General features: G+C 40.7%; 1 protein-coding gene and 1 long non-coding RNA gene across 2 annotated transcripts in view; one reads left to right on the top strand and one right to left on the bottom strand.

Annotated features, from left to right (window-relative positions):
- Positions 1-1539: 1539 nt before the first annotated feature.
- Positions 1540-7417, top strand: LOC124282752. The gene is made up of 3 exons (XR_006900233.1): positions 1540-1552; positions 7054-7061; positions 7293-7417. It is a non-coding gene; the product is annotated as an uncharacterized LOC124282752 (long non-coding RNA).
- Positions 4456-24295, bottom strand: part of LOC124282750 (proline-, glutamic acid- and leucine-rich protein 1-like) — a 28956-nt gene continuing 9116 nt past the window's right edge. The window contains exons 6-16 of the mRNA XM_046718774.1: positions 22043-22241; positions 20176-20296; positions 18733-18820; positions 18114-18208; positions 16024-16131; positions 14834-14972; positions 9008-9158; positions 8425-8480; positions 7424-7630; positions 5825-6482; positions 4456-4554 (exon numbers count right to left, since the gene is read on the bottom strand). Of these exons, the coding sequence (XP_046574730.1) occupies positions 7544-7630; positions 8425-8480; positions 9008-9158; positions 14834-14972; positions 16024-16131; positions 18114-18208; positions 18733-18820; positions 20176-20296; positions 22043-22241 (1044 nt within the window). The 3' untranslated portion in view covers positions 4456-4554; positions 5825-6482; positions 7424-7543. The remainder of the gene's footprint in view (positions 4555-5824; positions 6483-7423; positions 7631-8424; positions 8481-9007; positions 9159-14833; positions 14973-16023; positions 16132-18113; positions 18209-18732; positions 18821-20175; positions 20297-22042; positions 22242-24295) is intronic.

Raw genomic sequence — 24295 nt, 5'->3', positions numbered from 1 at the left:
GGGCTTACACGAAAAAGTTGGATTGCTATGCGCCTGACTCTACTGTTCGGAGCTAAACCTAAACTAACTAGGTCCAGGTGCTGGGCAGTAAGCATGAACACAGGATCCGCTGATCATCGGTTCGAATCCCAGATGTACCTTAATTTATGCTTGTTTTGGAAATTCTGTTCAAAGTGGCTTTAAACCGTTGTCACCGCTTGGCTTTCAGTAGTGATGATGCAATAGAAGGAATTGTTTGCAAAAAATATTTTCTTGTCAGGTTTTTCCCTCATTGGTTGGATATAGAAGAGACTGATACCATGGTACAGTGTTGAGGTTTCGTCTGTTGTATTTGAAGGTGTTGACACTAATAAGTAGGAATAGAATAAAATCCTCACAATTTGTAATCAGCAGAATTGTTCTATATGTGTGTACACAATACTTGAATATGCAAAACCAATGATCATGATGAGAAAATATTAAGTTAATATGCTTCTCTTCTTGCAAATCATATTCAGATAACATTTGACTTACAAACGTTAAGCCAGTGTCTATTTCATTGTATTTAACCACCCAACAACTCCCATCCACTCGAATGCTCCTTACCTTGACCAACATGATTTTCACTTGTTAATTTGTATGCTAAAGGATTTGAAATAGCTTTGACAAACAAGCAGGACTCATTTCTGCATTGAATGGATGAAATGCAAAGAAACTGGAATATGGAGCTTCTGCTGCTGAAAGTATCATTGAAGTAACAAAGCAGAGGATTATGTCCGAATAAAAGTATCTCTGTTTCCATTAATTAGCAGCAAAGTACTGCATGTTGTATAAACTGCACAAAACACATTGTTAGTGTATATACTGAATTGACATTGTCATATAGACAGTGTAGACCATGTGATTAAATGCTGACCTCTCATTGGAGGAGCTGTGTTTAGAAAATACAAGCACAATAAATCAGAACTTCAAAAGTCATTGTAAATGTCATAATTTATTTCATGTGTATCCTCTTTCAATGCTGACATTTTGCTCCGATATGATACCTCGCTTTTGAAGATCGGAACACCCTCCATCAAAGGAAGGGACGTTGGAGTAGCCTAGTAGTTCAAGTGTTCGCTCGCCACACCGAAGACCCGGGTTTGATTCTCCACATGGGTACAATGTGTGAAGCCTATTTCTGGTGTCCCTGCCACAATATTGCTTGAATATTGCTAAAACTAAATTCACTCACTGAAATACTATGGAGAGATTGTTGGTTATTTATGCAGTGGTGTCATACTGGAGTAAAATATCTGCCTTACATGAAACTGTTTTAAGATTGTGTATATAATAATTTGTAATTTTGCTGAATCTTATTTTTACTTGTTTAGCTTACCGATATATACTACTCAGAAAAAGGAACAATTTAAGTACAGTAAATTATGTTTATAATGAACATGTTTACAATGAATGACGGAAGTGATGAACTGGCCTTTCTAGTCCTAGTCAATTTTATATTTTGGTTGAAGTTCGTATGACGAACTATAATGAACAATAATTAATGTCTTTTAATTTATGACTGTAGTTTACTGTTTGAAATACACAATTAGATGTTCCTTACTTGTTTTGAGTGGTATATTTTCTTGAGGATCTGTTTACTTACCTAGCATTGTGTTGCTGTATGTTAACTTGCTTGTGTACGTCATGTACATGGATTGAATTTTGTCGTTCTGTTTGTAAATATACTTTGTACCATAGACAGTAAAACCTTATTAGCCTGATGCTTGATTGGCATTTTAGAAGATGATATTTGATGAACATAGAGATTTTTTCTGGGTGAATAAGAAGAATAAAAAGAAGATGTAACCCAGAAAAAATCTCTATGTTCATGCTTATTAGCCTGGACTGACTGTTTCCAGAGGAAATATCCGCATCGAAGTGTCCAGATGGCTCCAGATTGTTTTGACAACTGAGTGTTTCCTTTCTTGAGCAGTTTGGTGGGTGGGGGGTGGGTGGGTTCGAGGTTGTCTCGTACAGACCCTAGAGAGATAACCAATCCAGCCCAGGTGAGTATTATATGTGGGGGTGGTGGGGTAGCCTAGTGGTTAAGGCGTTCGCTCGTCACGCTGAAGACTGGGTTCGACTCCCCGCATGGGCAATATGTATGGAGCCCATTTTTGGTGTCCCCCAACCGTGATATTGCTGGAATATTGCTAAAAGTGGCGTAAAACTAAAATCACTCACTGACTATAATATGTAGCAAGCCTAGATTTCTTATGTTTCATGGCCTGTAAAAATCTGCTGAATATTCACAGGACCGCTTGTAATGATCAGAATCGCTGCCCCCTCTCACACGTGTGTGGTAACACTGAAGACCTATAATTCACTTTATTGTCTTCTGTTGTTTCATTGTGACTCTGGTAAAGAAAGTGGCCATTTTGTAAAAGTTTTGTGATCGTGGTAATGAATTACGGCATGTGCGAGCAGGCAGTGGGAGGGTGTGTGTTTGGGGAGAAGTTGAGGGGCAGTAAATATTTCATACACTTGCAGTGGCATGTCAGTGATGGTTATTGCATCTTATTGAAATTTCAAGCAGTTGTAGCTCTGCATATTTTTTAGTCTCTGAGATCCTTAATTCATTTATTTTATTAAAATAGTTTACAATTTTTATTAAATAATATGTTCATTTCAGAGGCCAGATTTTAGTTTAGGTGGGGGTATGTATTTTTACCTTTTCTGTCCGTCTCTTGGGTTTTGGCACTCTTGAAAATAATTAAACCTGACATTTTATGCAACTTAGCATGCATTTGTGTGCTGCCCTGCAAGTGTCACACATAACCTTGTAACAGTGATATCTAAGTAAAATTCAGAGTTGCTTCCCTTAGGCATATTAGGAACCTACAATTGTGGGTTTGATTCCCTATTCTGTTTCTTGGTTTGTCAGAACAACCCATGGATTTTACCAACGTGGTAAACTTCCGAAAGCTACATTACTAAAACTCTTCATCCCACATTGAACTTATGCTCTGTGATATGACTTGGACACGGTTCATATCATTGTTAAATGTAAAACCACTCACTCACATGAAAAGAAAGGACACAAAATGACGTTGAATTCAATATGGAATACCTAATAGTGGTAGCATGTTACTGGAACCATGTTGGGTTCAATTACTACCACCATTTGCAGTCCAGTTAAACAAATGTGTGTGTACAAAATAGCTGAACAGGTTTATACATGATGCAATGGTGTTTGGTTAAGACAGAACCAAGCCTTAAAATAGCTATAACAACTTTTGCAATTATTTTACAAGATTGACCCAAGTAATGACGGGGAGATAACCGCGTATTTTTAATTACATCTATTCATGGTAACATTTCGTTTAAGCTACATTGAAATGCATTTATTCCTTGCCACCTTTGGGAATTCAAGTCCATTTTTAAAAAAGCATTGTTTTATTCCTTAAGGGTACTTGGATTTTTGTGGATTTTCGCATAATTTTGTAGTTGGCAGTTTTTTTTCTGTTTCCTGGTACTGTACAAAGACTTCTAGGTTAATCAGATGACCTCCATTGTCCCAGTATGCCCGACGTGCCGCCAGGTGTCTGGCAGTGCTGTATAGGCTGTGAAGCACATGTTTAAAGCACATGGTTACAGCACAGGTTTAGTGTTATAGAGAGTGGACACTGTCCAGTTTCTAGAATGACCGTGATTTTATTATGAATTAGATTATCATATTACATATATTTATTCCATGTTAAAGCTAATAAACCTCATTTGAAACAATAATGCAGGTTCTGTATTGGTGTTTTATGGAGTGTGAATATTTGGTGCATTGTTCTGTGCCTGGTGATGAGGTCAGCAATAATCAGACTCCTGGGATGGGAGTCTTGAGCATCGATGTGCTTGTTTTGGATACGATGGAAAGCATCTACGAAGTCTGAGTGTGACCACCCTCTTATGACAAGCATGGATTGCTGAGGACCAGTTGTGACACGTCACCTCATGGACACCACCCGTGAAGATAGAATTGATCTTCAGTAACCCATGCTTGTCGTAAGAGGTGACTAAAGGGATCGGGTGGTCAGGCTCGCCGACTTGGTTGACACATGTCATGTTATCACAATTGCGTAGATCGATGCTCATGCTGTTGATCACTGGATTGTCTGGTCCAGATTTGATTATTTACAAACCGCCGCCATATAGCTGAAATATTGCTGTTTGTGGCATAAAACTAAACTCACTCAGTCACTTCATGGACACAATTCACTTTGCATACCGGTAGTTATGTCCCTTTGGATTGCCAGGATCCTGTTTCTTCTGTACTGGCATTGGACTGCTCTTCCCATTAATGGGATAAAAGGGACCGACCGGTTTGTCAGTATGTACTGCTTCTATGGTCTAGTGGCTAGAGCGTCTGCCTGGAGAGCAGAAAGGTTGGGTTCGATTCCCTGGTCTCTGTATCTGTCAAACTGTTGAATCAAGCATGTCTGGAACAGTTTCACATCTTTATTTCCAATCAACTGACATCGGTTAGTCTGAATCTGGTCCAGCATCCACAAAACTCAGCAGCATGGCATCGACCTCACCGCTCTGTAAGGAGAAACAAAAAAGTCAGATCACTGAGGCAACATAATAGTGACATGGTTTTGACCCGCAGATCAAAGACGAACTTGCTGATATTCTTGGGAGATTACATGTTTAAAGAAATGGTTGTTCCCAGGTTTAGAACAACTGATCAGTGGAAATGTTGCCCTGAAATATCTGTTTGGCTCCCGGGGATAAGAAGCACTGACATGCCAGTCTTGACCAAATAAACCTTCATTAGGCCAAACCAATTTTATTTCTTGTTTTATGGATCTGCCAGTCGTATTATTTCAAGAATAAGACTGACTGACTGAGTTTGGTTTTACGCCGCTTTTAGCAATATTCCAGCAACATCAAGGCGGGTTCAAGAATAAGAAAAATAAAGAAAATAATTTTCCCCACTCAAAAAATAAAACCCTTATATTTTTATTGGCCAAAATGTAAACTTACAATAATTTTTTTAGATTTTTTTTTTGGGCCCCAAACACACTTCATTAAATGCCAAAAGTAAAATACTTTAGTATTTAAAATGAATATTACATTAACTGGTGATTTATTTTTCTACCCTCCTGCCTGTAGGTTTTCTGAGGACAAAAGTCCGTAAAACAAGAAATAAAGTTGGTCTGGCCTTAATACCACAGGCAATGTCACATGTTGTACGATGACATATTATCAACTATATCCCTGAACACGACCACCCAATAAATTACATAGACCTTATTGGCACAGTTAGGCTGCTAGGGACCTAGTGAGAGAGTGAGTTTAAATTAGAAAGGCTGTGTCTACTGTGTAGATATTAATCATGGATGTGTTAGACCAACAAAAACTCATCCTGGGAAGGAATGGAAATGACAAAATGATGAAAACAGTTATTTGCCAGCAGCAAACGAAAACACAACTGGTTGTCCAAACTGCTACTGCAGCTATTGTTAACAGATATGCAGTTAATAAGCAGTCACCATGGCGACTGAAGGATTAAGGTTTGTTTGTTTGTTTGTTGTTTAACGCCACACTCAACAATATTCCAGCTATATAGCGGTGATCTGTAAATTATCAAGTCTGGACCAGACAAGCCAGTGATCAACAGCATGAGCATCGATCTATGCAATTGGGATACAATGTGAGCCTGACCACCCAATCCTGTAAGTTGCCTCTTATGACAAGCATGGGTTGCTGAAGACCAATTCTGACCTGGATCTTCATGAGTAAATTGCAACATGTATGGAAGCCTACATTTGTTCAGTTGTACAGGAGTAAATATAATGTAACATTTTACCCTTATCTCTTGATCACTTGATTCAATTTGTTGGGAGGATTCTGTCGATGTTGAAGGCACAATCTTCCCTTCCCCACTCTCCACATCTTCCACCATCTTTGACCCTGACACAGGGGCAGATAACTGTCCTTTTCCCACTTCTGATGTTCCCAGTTCCTGTGTCCTCAAAGACATTTGACCACCAACCTCTTCACACATTTCTTGACCAGCTGTCTTGTCCACCATCTCAACATCATCAACGGCATCCACTTCATCGCTGCTGGTCACTTCCTCATCGACCACACTCTCTGGACTTTCAGGAGCTGTCCTGTTTGTCACAAGCACACTGGGCGTAGATATATTTGAATCTTTCGCGACAGACTTGGACAACGCGACGATCAACAGAATGATCAACACTGTTATGATCTGTAGATACCGATTCCAATCTGTGTCTGTCAGTCACTGAACTGGTTACCGAGGTACCATGTGTATCAGAGCTCTGTATATTGGATGTTTGGGGACTAACTGTGGGGATCTTGTTCCCATTAAGGTCTGCATCAGCAACAGCAGTGCGTACTGTCAGGGTGGTCTGTGTGAGGCTTGGTCCCCGCAGACAGGGGGCACGGGGGTGGACGAGGCACTCACACACTGTCAGGGCTTCTTGACATATGTACGACACCTGTAACAGATGGGGGATGAGTAAATGAGTCAGTGAATTTAGTTTTACATTACTTTTAGCAGTATTCCAGCAATACCACAGCAGGGGACACCAGAAATGGGCTTCACGCATAGTAACCGTGTGGGGAATCGAACCCAGGTCTTTGTCGTGACAAGCAAACACTTTAACCACTAGGTTACCCTACTTCTATTATTACAAATGTCTTCCATGTTCAGAGTGCAAAAACAGCCCTGTACTAAACAAGAAAATGGTGGTGGCGGTGGGTCCTGTGCATAGAGCCCAGGTCACAAATCAGTTGAAGTTAAGCAACGTCGAGCTCGGAGAGTCCTTGGATGGGTGACCCTGTCTTGGCAGCTTGACTCCTAAGAAATTCTAGGACTTCAGTCCTGCCCCTCAACGAAGCACATGTGATGAGGGATGAGACAATATCATATCATTATTATCGGTAATGCTTTAACAAGTCCTATTGGTATTAGTTCTAAAGCTACAAGGAAAATAACCCAACACTGGTACCTACGTACCAACGTGCATTTGTAAATAAGGTGAATATAGGTCTGATTTTTTTTTTCAGGAGATAGAGTGAGAGCGTTTAGTTTAACGCCACACTCAGCAAATTTCTGCTCTATGGCGGCAGTCTGTAAATAATCAAGTCTGGACCAGACAATCCAGTGATCAACAGCATGAACATCGATCTACGCAACTGGGATACAACGACATATGTCAAGCAAGTCAGCGAGCCTGACCGCCCGATCCCGTTAGTCACCTCGTACTCAGCAATGGCTGTAGTCTGGAAATAATCAGAACAGAAAGTGTAATCCTAAATATAACATATGCTACATTTTGCCACTTTCTAAAAGGCATTGTCTAGTCATAATGTTTATTCTAAATAATTTTGATGTTTCCAATATTTATAACCCTCCATAGCCGACTCTACGACATACCTCTATGCTGGGATCTTGTAGACCAGTTCGGAACAACATCAGACTGACTTGTAATGGAGATGCCACCTTAGGATGGGTCTGCAGACTACATGCCAGCAATGTTCTGTAGAGACCCCCACGTCATTCGGCACTGCCGTACGGAACTGGCGCCTCCAAGACGTTCTGTTGAATGAGCAGGATCGAGCTCACTACGCTGTCAATGATATCCTGTATAAAGGCAAATTAAAGTAAATCGATCACAACTTGTGTTTTTGTGGTATCCAGTGGTATCTATTTTCGATACTGTCCTTGGGTAAAGTTTCAAATTTCGTCTGCAACTTTGCACGGATTCCCCTACCCACATGTAGATCCAAGGGAGATAATTCTTATAGTGCTCTCACCAGAAATGGGTTTCACACATTGTGCGAATGTGGGGAATCAAACCTGATCTTCAGCATGACTGTGAACGCTTTAACCACTAGACTACCCCACCTCCTGAGTGAGTGAGTGAGTGAGTGACAACATTATATATTAATTATGAATAGGGCTGTCAAGAATGACCCAGACTTTGAAACTAAAGTATTTCAGTGAACAAATCATCATTATTGTTAATTCTTATTTCCAACTATGAATTTCTAACTAATATCTGGTGCAGATTAGGGTTTAATATATAGGCCTCAAAGCATTCATGAACTTCAAAATGCATTTAGTCTTGACATGTAATAAACAATTGTTGATGTCAGACATGACTTGTGATCAATAAGTTCTGTGTCAGCAAAACCAATATGTAGTGACTCCATAGTACTACTTAGTGAGTGTGTATGCTTTTACGCCGCTTTTAGCAATATTCCAGCAATATCACGGCAGGCAACACCAGAAATGAGCTTCACACATTGTACCCATGTGGGGAATCAAACCCGAGTCTTTGACATGACGAGCAAACGCTTTAACCTTTAGGCTACTCCACCACCCCTGAACTATTTATAAAATATCATAGTAAAAATCAGTGTACTATGGTCTACCTGATAAAGCTTGTCCTTCAGAACATCTCCAAATCTGGATACAAAGAGATGAAGCACTGAAATAGAGGGATACAGATGCTTAAAATAAGCCTGAAAAAAACAAAGCTGAGTTAAAACAAACAAAAAATTCCTTCTGAAAATAATGTCCTTATCATAACAGTATAACATATTAGGAGTCCATAGTTTCAAATACTATGGTAGCCAAAGATTATGTTCCCCTAAACCCTTCAATTGCTTCCAACGCTTCAATGACTCTTAAGATAAGTCCAGGAATGTCCAAGATAAGTACAGGAGTTATAGCCCTTAGTTCACAAGGATCTGCTGATATGTTCTTTCAGAGGCTGATATGCTGTGAGCCTGGATAAATAATGCTTCCAACAGTCTTTCAGTCAAATTAAGGTATGTCAACTTTATTCCAGCTGTATGACAGCAACCTGTAAATAACCAATTCTGGAGCTATCAATGATTTGCGTTATCAGGGTACGATGATCTTAACCACTCAACAGAACCCAATCCATTAGGTTGGGACCAATATAGGGTGTCGGGGACCAATTCTAACCCAGAATCTCCATGGGGAGTATACCTTGCAAGGCGCTGTTGGTGACGGCACTGTTGGCGGTGTGGGACATCTTCCTGTGTGAGCTGATACCTTCACTCAGCTCCTGGTAGCCACCTCGCTTCTTCTTTTTCTTGGTTGGAGGTGGGTCAAGGCTGCACTTCAGACTACCCTTGAGCTATCACAGAATACAGACATACCATGGAAAATGCATATATACCATAGTCAGTGGAGACATACCAAGGTCAATACGACATACCATTACAATGGTCAATGGAGACATGCCATGATCAATGCAGACATACCAAGGTCAATACGACATACCATTACCATGATCAATGCAGACATATCAAGGTCAATACGACATACCATTACCATGGTCAATGGAGACATACCATGATCAATGCAGACATACCATGGTCAATGCAGACATACCATGGTCAATGGAGACATGCCATGATCAATGCAGACATACCAAGGTCAATACGACATACCATTACCATGGTCAATGGAGACATACCAAGGTCAATACGACATACCATTACCATGGTCAATGGAGACATGCCATGATCAATGCAGACATACCAAGGTCAATACGACATACCATTACCATGATCAATGGAGACATACCATGATCAATGCAGACATACCAAGGTCAATACAACATACCATTACCATGGTCAATGGAGACATACCAAGGTCAATACAGACATACCATTACAATGGTCAATGCAGACATACCAAGGTCAATACGACATACCATTACCATGGTCAATGGAGACATGCCATGATCAATGCAGACATACCATGGTCAATACGACATACCATTACCATGGTCAATGGAGACATACCAAGGTCAATACGACATACCATTACCATGGTCAATGGAGACATACCATGATCAATGCAGACATACCAAGGTCAATACGACATACCATTACCATGATCAATGATCATACTGTTACATACCACATACCATGGTCAATGCAGACATACCAAGGTCAATACGACATACCATTACCATGGTCAATGCAGACATACCATTACCATGGTCAATGGAGACATACCATGGTCAATGCAGACATACCAAGGTCAATACGACATACCATTACCATGGTCAATGGAGACATGCCATGATCAATGCAGACATACCAAGGTCAATACGACATACCATTACCATGATCAATGGAGACATACCATTACCATGGTCAATGCAGACATACCAAGGTCAATACGACATACCATTACCATGGTCAATGGAGACATGCCATGATCAATGCAGACATACCAAGGTCAATACGACATACCATTACCATGGTCAATGGAGACATGCCATGATCAATGCAGACATACCATTACCATGGTCAATGCAGACATACCAAGGTCGATACGACATACCATTACCATGGTCAATGGAGACATGCCATGATCAATGCAGACATACCATTACCATGGTCAATGCAGACATGCCAAGGTCGATACGACATACCATTACCATGGTCAAAGGAGACATGCCATTACCATGGTCAATGCAGACATGCCATGATCAATGCAGACATGTCATGATCAATGCAGACATACCATTACCATGGTCAATGCAGACATGCCATGATCAACGCAGACATACCATTACGATGATCAATGCAGACATACTAAGGTCAATACGACATACCATTATCATGGTCAATGGAGACATACCATTACCATGGTCAATGGAGACATACCAAGGTCAATATGACATACCATTACCATGGTCAATGGAGACATGCCATGATCAATGCAGACATACCATTACCATGGTCAATGCAGACATGCCATGATCAATGCAGACATACCATTACGATGATCAATGCAGACATACCAAGGTCAATACGACATACCATTACCATGGTCAATGGAGACATACCATTACCATGGTCAATGCAGACATACCAAGGTCAATACGACATACCATTACCATGGTCAATGGAGACATACCAAGGTCAATACGACATACCATTACAATGGTCAATGCAGACATACCAAGGTCAATACGACATACCATTACCATGATCAATGCAGACATATCAAGGTCAATACGACATACCATTACCATGGTCAATGGAGACATACCAAGGTCAATACGACATACCATTACAATGGTCAATGGAGACATGCCATGATCAATGCAGACATACCAAGGTCAATACGACATACCATTACCATGATCAATGCAGACATATCAAGGTCAATACGACATACCATTACCATGGTCAATGGAGACATACCAAGGTCAATACGACATACCATTACAATGGTCAATGCAGACATACCAAGGTCAATACGACATACCATTACCATGATCAATGCAGACATATCAAGGTCAATACGACATACCATTACCATGGTCAATGGAGACATACCAAGGTCAATACATGACATACCATTACAATGGTCAATGGAGACATGCCATGATCAATGCAGACATACCAAGGTCAATACGACATACCATTACCATGATCAATGATCATACTGTTATGATAAGGACATGCCATGATCAATGCAGACATACCAAGGTCAATACGACATACCATTACCATGGTCAATGCAGACATACCATTACCATGGTCAATGGAGACATACCATGGTCAATGCAGACATACCAAGGTCAATACGACATACCATTACCATGGTCAATGGAGACATGCCATGATCAATGCAGACATACCAAGGTCAATACGACATACCATTACCATGATCAATGCAGACATACCATTACCATGGTCAATGCAGACATACCAAGGTCATTACGACATACCATTACCATGGTCAATGGAGACATGCCATGATCAATGCAGACATACCAAGGTCAATACGACATACCATTACCATGGTCAATGGAGACATGCAATGATCAATGCAGACATACCATTACCATGGTCAATGCAGACATACCAAGGTCGATACGACATACCATTACCATGGTCAATGGAGACATGCCATGATCAATGCAGACATACCATTACCATGGTCAATGCAGACATGCCAAGGTCGATACGACATACCATTACCATGGTCAATGGAGACATGCCATTACCATGGTCAATGCAGACATGCCATGATCAATGCAGACATACCATGATCAATGCAGACATACCATTACCATGGTCAATGCAGACATGCCATGATCAATGCAGACATACCATTACGATGGTCAATGCAGACATACCATGGTCAATACACGACATACCATTATCATGGTCAATGGAGACATACCATTACCATGGTCAATGGAGACATACCAAGGTCAATATGACATACCATTACCATGGTCAATGGAGACATGCCATGATCAATGCAGACATACCATTACCATGGTCAATGCAGACATGCCATGATCAATGCAGACATGCCATTACGATGATCAATGCAGACATACCAAGGTCAATACAGACATACCATTACCATGCAGTCAATGGAGATATACCATTACCATGGTCAATGCAGACATACCAAGGTCAATATGACATACCATTACCATGGTCAATGCAGACATACCATTACCATGGTCAATGGAGACATACCAAGGTCAATATGACATACCATTGCCATGGTCATGCAGACATACCATGGTCAATGCAGACATACCATTACCAAAGTCAATGGAGACATACCATGGTCAATGCAGACATACCATGATCAATGCAAACATACCAAGGTCAATGCATACCATGATCAATGCTGACCTGGTCAATGTAGACATACCATGATCAATGCAGACCTGGTCAATGCAGACATACCAAGGTCAATGGAGACATACCATGGTTAATACGACATACCATTACCATGGTCAATGCAGACATACCAAGGTCAATGCAGACCTGGTCAATGAAGACATACCATGATCAATGCAGACCTGGTCAATGCAGACATACCAAGGTCAATGGAGACATACCATGATCAATGCAGACATACCATTACCATGGTCAATGCAGACATGCCATGATCAATGCAGACATACCATTACCATGGTCAATGCAGACATGCCATGATCAATGCAGACATACCATTACGATGATCAATGCAGACATACCAAGGTCAATACGACATACCATTACCATGGTCAATGGAGACATACCATTACCATGGTCAATGCAGACATGCCATGATCAATGCAGACATACCATTACGATGATCAATGCAGACATACCAAGGTCAATACGACATACCATTACCATGGTCAATGGAGACATACCATTACCATGGTCAATGCAGACATACCAAGGTCAATATGACATACCATTACCATGGTCAATGCAGACATACCATTACCATGGTCAATGGAGACATACCAAGGTCAATATGACATACCATTGCCATGGTCATGCAGACATACCATGGTCAATGCAGACATACCATTACCAAAGTCAATGGAGACATACCATGGTCAATGCAGACATACCATGATCAATGCAAACATACCAAGGTCAATGCATACCATGATCAATGCTGACCTGGTCAATGTAGACATACCATGATCAATGCAGACCTGGTCAATGCAGACATACCAAGGTCAATGGAGACATACCATGGTTAATACGACATACCATTACCATGGTCAATGCAGACATACCATACCATGTCAATGCAGACCTGGTCAATGAAGACATACCATGATCAATGCAGACCTGGTCAATGCAGACATACCAAGGTCAATGGAGACATACCATGGTTAATACAGACATACCGACATACCATTACCATGGTCAATGCAGACATACCATGGTCAATGCAGACCTGGTCTATGCAGACATACCAAGGTCAATACGACATACCATTACCATGGTCAATGGGGACATACCATGGTCAATGCAGACCTGGTCAATGGAGACATACCATGATCAATGCAGACCTGGTCAATGCAGACATACCATGATCAATGCAGACCTGGTCAATGCAGACATACCATGATCAATGCTGACCTGGTCTATGCAGACATACCAAGGTCAATGGAGACATACCATGGTTAATGGAGACATACCAAGGTCAATACGACATACCATTACCATGGTCAATGCAGACATACCATGGTCAATGGAGACCTGGTCTATGCAGACATACCATGATCAATGCAGACCTGGTCAATGCAGACATACCATGGTCAATGCAGACATACCAAGGTCAATGGAGACATACCATGGTTAATGCAGACATACCAAGGTCAATACGACATACCATTACCATGGTCAATGCAGACATACCATGGTCAATGGAGACCTGGTCTATGCAGACATACCATGATCAATGCAGACCTGGTCAATGCAGACATACCATGATCAATGCAGACCTGGTCAATGCAGACATACCAAGGTCAATGGAGACATACCATGGTTAATACGACATACCATTACCATGGTCAATGCAGACATACCATGGTCAATGCAGACCTGGTCTATGCAGACATACCAAGGTCAATACGACATACCATTACCATGGTCAATGGGGACATACCATGGTCAATGCAGACATGGTCTATGCAGACATACCAAGGTCAATACGACATACCATTACCATGGTCACTGTAAACATACCATGGACAATGCGAATATATTATCAAAGTTACCCTGTAATCACTTAATAAATTCATGAAAAATTTGTCGAGGTTGGTTGATACAAAAGTATATCATGTTTCAACCCATTTTATGTAATGCCCCCATATGCAATTCTTACTCATGACTACCAATAACAAAAGACCAATCCCAAATGTTAAAATTCAAAACATTGAACGACATGCATGAATGCTGTAGGCACTCACACATTTGTTTATATTTAATATGTTCAAACAAGCACAGTGCAACAATCTGACCGTACTACCTTGAGCGTGTCTGTGACAGGCGTGACATCATGTAGGACCTCCTTGACCAGTTCCTTCTCTTCCGTCACCAGGTTACACGAACACCCGACCACCTTCAGCCACTGGACCATGCTGTTGTATGTCGCTTCCCTCGGGATGCTGGAACAATATCGGAACTTCTAACAGAGTACTCCATCACATATTATACCCCTGGTCAGACTAAAACCATGGCAGTGAGTGTGATGAGCACACACTGTAATCACGAGGCCACCTTAGGGACTGTTGATAATTTATGGCTATAAGGGTGATGGCGATTCTTATGCAGGGTACACAACACGATAACATTGTATCGATAATAAAATATTTTTTAGATCTAATTTATCTACGTAATGTATTATAGTTAAACATTGATAAATGATCCAAATTCCCGCACTTTTCAAGGACAATCTATACAATTCCAGCAGTATTCAAGCTCTCTCTCAAGTTTCATCAGAAACAGGTGAGTTCAAGTCCATTCTATCAAGAAAGAAATTCCTAGAATACAGCTTCTTCTAGACAATATTTGACCGAAAGAACACTAAAGATTACTTTCCTTCAAAGTACACTCCAGATTGCAGTAATATTTGTTTTTAAAATTACAGTAAAATACCTTTATAACGAACTCCAAGGGACCACTGAAATTAGTTTGTTATATCCATAGTTCGCTATTCACTTTTTTACATGATAATATAAGGTTTATTCAAGCTCTCAAAACAGTTCGCTATAACCTTCAGTTCGTTAGATCCGTGTTCGTTATAAAAGTATTCTACTGTACTACAGTATCATGTACATATAAGACTGCCCCTTCTAACTCGGTGTCACTTTCCCTGACCGTGTCCTCCCTTTCCACTACCTACCCATCCCTGACTATGAAAGGAACTCAAGATTGCTGTCCAATCGAAGTACTCCCAAACCGAAGCAGTCTTCAATGTTAATGTCAAGATTTAAGTGTCCAGTACGTGCAAGAAGTCCTGTCGAAATACTCCCAAGCTGAATCAGTCTTCAATGTTAAGGTCATAGTCTAAGCGTCCAGTACATGCAAGACAACCCCTTATACTGCATGTCCTCCCCTCCCCTACCAGCTTGTGTCCTCCCCCCATTGTGTCCCTTCCCCCTTTCACCACTCATCCTTGACTGTCCGTCTTCCAACCCTGCAATCTCCGTCCCTCACCTGAGCGGCCGTTCCTGGGCGTACACAGGATCCAGATGGGTGAAGGCCAAACTCTGGAGGAACAGCTTGTTGATGAGGTCGCTCAAAGGAAGTAACTGCATTCGGCAACTGTGTACAACAAGAGTCATCAGAAAATGACATATCCCCCCAGCCCCAACATATTTGAAAGAACAAATCATCTGACAGTTACTTAAAGTCCAGCTTGATTATTTTTAGACTAGGTCCAAATCGTTTCCATGGAAAACGAGAAAAATAAATATGCCAAAAATCAGTAAATAACAAAAGGTATCACTTCAAGATCTGTCACATGTATCTGCCAAGTTCTGTAGAAAGATATTGAACATTTTTGAGTTGTGCTCCGGAAACGAAGCCCACCCCTCCCTTCTGAGATTAAGTCCGAATCGTTTCCATGGAAACCAGGTAAAATAATAATGCCAAAAATCTGTAAACAGCAAAAGGCACCACTTTAGGTTCTGTTTGTTATATCTACCAAATTTTGCAGAAAAAGCATGGTTTTCGAGTTATGCTCTGGAAACGAAGCCCACCCCTCCCTTTAAGGCTAAGTCCAAAACGTTTCCATAGAAACCGAGAAAAAGAAAAATGCCAAAAATCTGTAAATAGCTAAAGGCACCACCTTAGGTTCTGTTTGATATATCTACCAATTTTTGCTGAAAAATATTGAACGGTTTCTGAGTTATGCTCCGGAAACAAAATGATTACAGATGGACGGACGGACGGACGGATGGACAGACGGACAAGGCGTCGACTATATCCCCCGCATGCCGGGGGAATAACAAGTGAGTGAGTGAGTTTAGTTTTACGCTGCACTCAGCAATATTACAGCTATATGGCGGTGGTCTGTAAATAAATCGAGTTTGGACCAGACAATCCTGTGATCTACAGCATGAGCATCGATCTGCGCATTTGGGATAGTATGACATGTGTCATCCAAGTCAGCGAGCCTGACCACCCGATCCCGTTAGTCGCCTCTTACGACAAGCATGGGTTACTGAAGATCAGTTCTAACTAGATCTTCACGGGTCGTGATATGAATTGAGTGATCAGTGATGATTACACCAAAACGAGCCCAAAACTAAATCCAGTGAGCATGAGGTGCCGGGATCGAGCCCACCTGTGACCGGGTGTAAAAACCTTGGAGTCAACTTTGTGTGCAGACCTCTTTCAGTGTTGTCACAACCCCTAGTGTACAGTACACAACCCTGTGCACTTAAAAGAACCCACGAATCCGTTGGTAGATGACCAGATGGTGGCCACATGAATACGTGCAAACACCTAGTTGCGGGTACAGCAACGTGCAGTAAACTTGGACAAAGTACTGTGCCTTTGTGTCCAAGTACACCCAGCTGTCAATGGGTACCTCGTAAGGACGGGAAAGCTGTAATAACTCGGTGCGCCTTGTGGCAGCAAGAGTTGTATGATCCCCAGGGAGTTGAGATTAATAATAAGATATGCCGTTGCGATTGACTGAAGCATGTTCCCCTTTATAGATGTACTCAAAGCTAGTCTACAATGATAATTCAAGACAAACACATTCTCAGCTTTTATGATTACAAAATCTTTCCAGATCATCCTTTTGTCAAACGAAACAATATTGAGACAGGGTTTTACACAGACTTTTTAAAAATGGGAGTCATGGTGACTCACAATATTTATTTTGGGGAGTCATTTTCAATATTTGGGAGTCATGAAAATTGTAATATTTCTTTGTGTTAATCATTCTCAGTATGTAACTGTGTATGCCACACCACCAAATGAAACTACAGCATTGTTCAATTCAAACAGCCAGGATTACTGTCTCCTCTGTGTTCTCTGGAACAATCTGACAGCTCTGTAAAAGTCAAACTATCATCGAACAATATCATTTTTTGCTTATCAAATCGATCACAACTGAATTGTGAGGGCCACCAATAAAACTTGCATCAAGCTTGACCCGTATGATAATATTTTGAGAGTCGTTTACAAAATTGTTGCATCAAATACGCAGGAATCACGCGTCATGTAAAACCCTGTTGAGAAATAAGCTATGAGATATACAAAGAACTGGTAAAGTTAATCTTTCAATGACATACCTCATGATGAGGGCAGTGAGTAGATCGAGACTGGATTTGTGCAACTCGGGCAGATGTGACAACAGTCGGATTCTGTCTGTCGTGGGGCGCGCTAACTGAATCGATTGAAAACAAAATAAAGTACAGTCAATGTTATTCCTTGGAATATAGCTGGTTTATTTTGTTATGTTTTGCTCAAACAATACTTTTTGTCCCATACTAAACATAAGCTTTCAACAGTTGTGTTGAGTGTTTGATTTCTTGGTTGGGTTGTAGGTTGATTGTATGGGTGTTTGGATAGTGGTGTGAGTGTTGAGTGGGCAGTTGGGTGGGTTAATGGTTGAATGAGAGGTTAACTTGTTGATTGGTTGAGTGAGTGAGTACGTGGTTGAATAAGAGGTTGAATGAATGGTTGATTTGTTGGTTGGTTGGTTAGGTGGGATGGAGGCTGAACATTTGGGTGGTTGAGTGAAGGGTTGAGCCAGAGGTTGAATGAGTGGCTGAGCGTGTGGTAAGTTGGGTGGATGAGTGGGTTAATTATTATTTACACTGCTTTTTGCAATATTCCACCAACAATATGGCTGGTGACAAAAGAAATAATCTTCCGTTCCATGATCTGTTTGACTCTAAAAACACATACCAGCATTCTGTAGTTGACGGCCAGACACCTGCACACCACGCCCAATACGTCCTGAGCCGGTAACTTCACAGACGAAGGATGCTTCTCACTGCAACACATATTCCACACTTTACATTTAAGGCTGCAACGATTCACCCAGAACTCGATTCTATTCGATTTTCGATATTGGACCTTCGATTTGATCATTTTTGAATCGATTCTTCATACAAGTAAAAACATCAAATTTCATTTAACTCTCAGAGTTGGCGTTTTTAGCGTGAAATCTATTCTCGACTTGGCGATGTCTGTTAACAACAATTCTCACTGGATAATTAGCCTGGCGTCAACCAATCACGTTTTGCCTTATTTCAGAGGTTGAAACTGCTCGAGTTGGATTCAAAATTGCGTTCTCGCTGTGTGGAAATAATTTGAATAGGTATTCAAATATTGAAACGAAATTTGATAATGGTTATCGAAAATTGAAACTTTGATGCCAGATTCGATTTTCAATGAATCGAACCGAATCGTTGCAGCCCTATTTATATTACTGGGTATCCAAAACATTCGTTCGTCTTTTCATTGATGTAGCATACTGACGCTAAATACTATAGATGCATTCAATCGAACCCGGTCCTTCGGCGTGACGAGTGAACGCTTTAACCACTAGGCTACACCACCGCCCCAACCCTGTGAAGAATAAAACCCATGTAGGGCATGTACCTAACCATCAATGTTGTGGGCATCCTCGATAATCTCCAGGGTATATGTTACGATCACTCTCCACTATACCCTGGATACATCCACGGCTTGGCCCGATGATTTTATTACCTCCCTTTGCTGGCTTTTTATCCAGTCAGGTGTCTACGCTTGGAAGTTGAGCGTACCAATCACTACTCACTTTCGCTTCTTAAATTATCTAACCATTAAACTTGGCAACACAATTGATGCAGAGGTACTCTGAAAGAGGTAGAAGTTTCAGATCTGTCAATTTGTCTGTATGATTTCCCCAAAAATATGAGTTGCACTGCGAACAAACCTTCGCGACTGCGACCGCTATCTTTGTTGACACTGGCAAGCTCGGATGTAACAGCGGCTTAGCTGATTGGCTAATGTGAGAATGTGGAGCCAGCAAAGGGAGGTAATATATTTATCGGGCCAAGCCGTGGATGCATCCGGGGTATAGTGTAGAGTGATCTTAACGTATACCCTGGAGATTATCGAGGATGTGTTGTGGAATGAGTATGTTTAAATCTGTGTATACATCTTAACATTAACATGTACTTGTAACTGAATGCAGAACAGGATATCCTTCCCAGGGAGCTGAGAACACAACACGTTCAGTATTTCATTATCACCCACATACCCAAGCAGTGTCTGCTGTCTTGTAACTGAAAGCAGAACAGGATATCCTTCCCAGGGAGCTGAGAACATAACACTTTCAACATTTCATTATCACCCACATACCCAAGCAGTGTCTGCAGACACACTCCCAGTGTCTTGTACCGTGCAGTCAGGACATTGCTTCTACCAGGCTCCGTATCTGGGGCGGAGGAGAAGATACTCTCCTCAGATGTTGGCACTTCGTCTGTAAAACATTCCACATAGTAAGTGAGTGAGTGAGTTTAGTTTTACGCCGCTTTTAGCAATATTCCAGCAATATCATGGTGGGGGGACACCTGAAATGGGCTTCACTGTGGAGAATCGAACCTGGGTCTTCGGATTGACAAGCAAACACTTTAACCACTAGGCTACCCCACGTCCCTATTCCACAGAAATTATAGGGGCCTTGTCAATCTTTAGACAAGTATTCAGACAGGACACAAAGTGAGTGAGTGAGTATGGTTTTAAGCCGTTATTTGCAATATTCCAGCAATATCATGACAGGGGGGCACCAGAAATGGACTTCACATATTGTACCCATGCGGGGAATCAAACCCAGGACTTCAGCGTAATGAACGAACACTTTAACTACAAGCCTACCCCACTGGCACCCTGGACACAGGGTCTGACACCAAAATCTCTTCCCTAGTCAATTGTGATCACTTACCCGACCCACAGGACCTACATTTCCTCAATGTTAACAACATGTACAACAATACTTAGAAACTATAGCTTCAATGGCTAGAATTAGCCTGTAAATGGCTGCATGTTATCTAGGGGTGGGAATTGCAGACAATTTTCATATTGCGATATATTGTGATTCAAAAGCATATATTGCGATACGTGTTGCAATATATTGCAAGAATATTTTTATCACAAAAAATTACTTATAATCGGTTAATGCTTGATTTATAAAGCAAAAACACAACAAAATCACTATGCTTGATTAAGCTTTAATAAAAACGTTTAATCATGTTGAAATGAAGGAAACAAGGAAAAGAACAATTTAACAACAACACAGTGGTTACTAGTTTTGAACTAGTTTCTCCACTCTCAAAAAAGCCCTGAGATTTTAGACAGCAACTTGACCTGGTCAGGACATATCAGGGATCACTGGTCAATAATGAGTAAATATATTATAGCATTCAGATCCAAAACATTGCGAAACACTTGAACAAAAATTAAGAACACAACTTCAAACCGAACTTAACTTGATTTCCGGTGTGAAAAATGGAAATATCCGAAGATTACCGAGTGGTACGAAGTTTTCCGAATGCATGTCGAAAAACCGGTTTTCGATCCGGGTATCGCAATACGTATCGATTTCATGTCTGAACCGGTAAATACCGGTAAACCGGTTATATTGTGCAGCCCTAATGTTATCAGAAATCTGCTCGCCGCTGTGACGTGAATGCAACCTCCAGACCTGCGCTCTGATCTAGTTTGGTCATGTCATCGGCATCACATTTCTTGTTTGTGATGTTGTTGATGACGTTGCTTTTTGAAAATTTGTGGTCTCCATAGTGACACAAAACTTATGTTGCTGTTCATTGTTTTATTCCGTTTGGGATTAGTGACATGTTCCACCTTTAGCAATAATAACAGTAATGCTATTTGTTAGTTTTACGTTATAGGCCTAGTAACAATAATAGTGATGTGATGTTGATTATGATGATGATTGAGATATGATGACATGTGTCAATCAAGTCAGCGAGCCTGACCACTCGATCCCTTTTGTCGCCTCTTATGACAAGCATGGGTTGCTGTTGATAAGTCTTCCCTGGATCTTATCGGGTTGATGATGATGATGATGATGATGATGATGATGATGATGATGACGACAATGATGATGTTTATGATGATCTGTCAGTAGTGCCTTTCATACAACAATGTCCAGGTGAGCTAACAATGATAACAATAGAGAACCACTCCCCCTGAAGTCACACTGTACCTGTTTCCAGACCTTCATAGAGACAGGAAAGACACTGATTGAGAGAAGAGAGGAGGACTCGACACATCTCCATCCATCCGTCTATCTGTTTGGCCACCTGACTAGGTCCCAGTCGAGCCAGGAGTGCCAGACAGCGGATGCTGGCAGTGCTGGGACTCGGCCGATCTAGCTGACGCAGCATCATGGATTCAATCTTTGACTAGATGAGAAAATGTCAGTTATGAATGCAAGATGCAAGAAAAAGATTTTTGTTTAATAATAACAATTACAGAATTCTTCAGAGTTACCACTACCTTGCTGCCACTTGACCAGCATGAATGTTACTTGTTGCTGACAAGTCCATTTTACACATTGAAATGGATTACAGTAAAAACAAGAAAAATTGTGTCCAGGGACACAGATGCCCCCCGCTGCTGTAGGAAGAAGAGTTCCCTACACTGAGTGTGCTCTGGTGATTAATTTCTACTAAATAAATATCATGGTTGATTATAAAATAAATATATCCAAAGTGTCAAAGGTAAATACATATTTGTAAATGTATGTCACAATGAACTTACCACAGTACAATTAAACCTACATCATGAAGGTTCATGGTACAAGGGTAAATAAACTAGCAATAGCAATATCACTGTGGCGGCAAGTGAAATCAATAGATTGCTGTAGAAGCTAAAGTGGTACGTTTTGGCATATTCTGGAACATATTCAATATGGCAGGTTAAAATAACACAACCTATTATCATATAAAGATCAATAATTGAACAAAATTCACGAACAAGTTCAATAAACATCTATGCAACTATGAGATGCACACCTTTCCAGTCCCAATGAAACACATGTATAAGCTTAAGCAATTCTGTTGAGCAGGTTTTGTGGAGAAGTGGATAGACTTAATCCCCTATTTCACTATCATCAGAGAGAAATTCAACAAAATTTATCTAAGTTCAAATGTCTCTAAACATACAAAAAACTATAAAATACAAAAACAATGAAATGCACACCTTTAGAGTCTCTATAAAAGACATATGTAAGCAAAATGAGTTTTGTGCAGTGATTTTTGAGGAGAAGTGGATAACATACACCCCCTGTTGTATGGGACGAACAGGATGAATAGAACCAAATTCAACATCTGTAGAAGTGACAAAATTAAGAAACTGGATGAACAAGGTATGAGATGCACACCTTTAGAGTCCCAATGAAACACACGTAGAAGCTCAATCAATTCTGTTGAGCAGCATTTGTGGAGAAGTGGATAGACTTCATCCCCTATAACACTATATTCAGAGAGAAATTCAACAAAATTTATGTAAGTTCAAACAGCATTAAAATTGGAAAAATAAATAAAATACAAAATCAAAATATGAGATGCACGCCTTTAGAGTCCCTATAAAGCACATGTGTAATCTAAATGAATTCCATAAAGTAGTTTTTTCGGAGAAGTGGATAACGTACAACCCCCTGTTGGATGGAACAAACAGGCTGAACAGAACAAAATTCAACTAAGTTCAAACATCTGTAAAAGTGACAAAATTAAGAAATTGCATAAAAAAATTGAAATGCACACCTTTAGAGTCCCTACGAAAGACATATAGAAGTTCATTCAATTCTGTTGAGCAGTTTTTGTGGAGAAGTGGATAGACTTCATCCACTATTACACTATCATCATAGAGAAATTCAGCAAAATGTACCTAAGTTCAAATGTCTCTAAACTTAAAAAAAAAAAAAAAAAAAAAAAATGAGATGCACACCATTAGAGTCCCAAGAAAGCCCATGTATAAGTTCATTGAATTCCACAGAGCGATTTTGCGGAGAAGTGTATAGAGTACATTCCCTGTTTCGTACGGACGGACACGAAGGGTAACCCTTTATGCCCCCAGCCATATATGGCGAGGGCATAAAAATATGACATCAATAACATTAGACAAATAATTACAAAATCATCATCATCAACTAAGAACTTATATAGTGCATTAATCCAGTCAGTATAACTGCTCTAAAGCGCTTTGAGAGCATGCATGCCACATGTGTCAACAATGTCCACTCGGTCTAGGCAAAGTCTTTGAGAAAAGGTGGGTTTTGAGATTGGTTTTAAAAGTGGCCAAGTTATTTTCAAGTCTCAGTTCTAATGGCAGATCATTTCAGAGTCGTAGAGCTGCTCTGGCGATCCCCATAGGTGGTGGTCCTTGCGTGTGGAACACACAGCATGCCTTGTCCCGTGGATCTAAGAGACATCGCGGACTTGTACTCCTGGAGGGG

Source organism: Haliotis rubra, unplaced genomic scaffold, assembly GCF_003918875.1.
Source record: "Haliotis rubra isolate DU_JTF1 unplaced genomic scaffold, ASM391887v1 Scf302, whole genome shotgun sequence".
Lineage (NCBI taxonomy): Eukaryota > Metazoa > Mollusca > Gastropoda > Lepetellida > Haliotidae > Haliotis > Haliotis rubra.
This window is presented reverse-complemented; position numbering and strand designations above follow the sequence as displayed.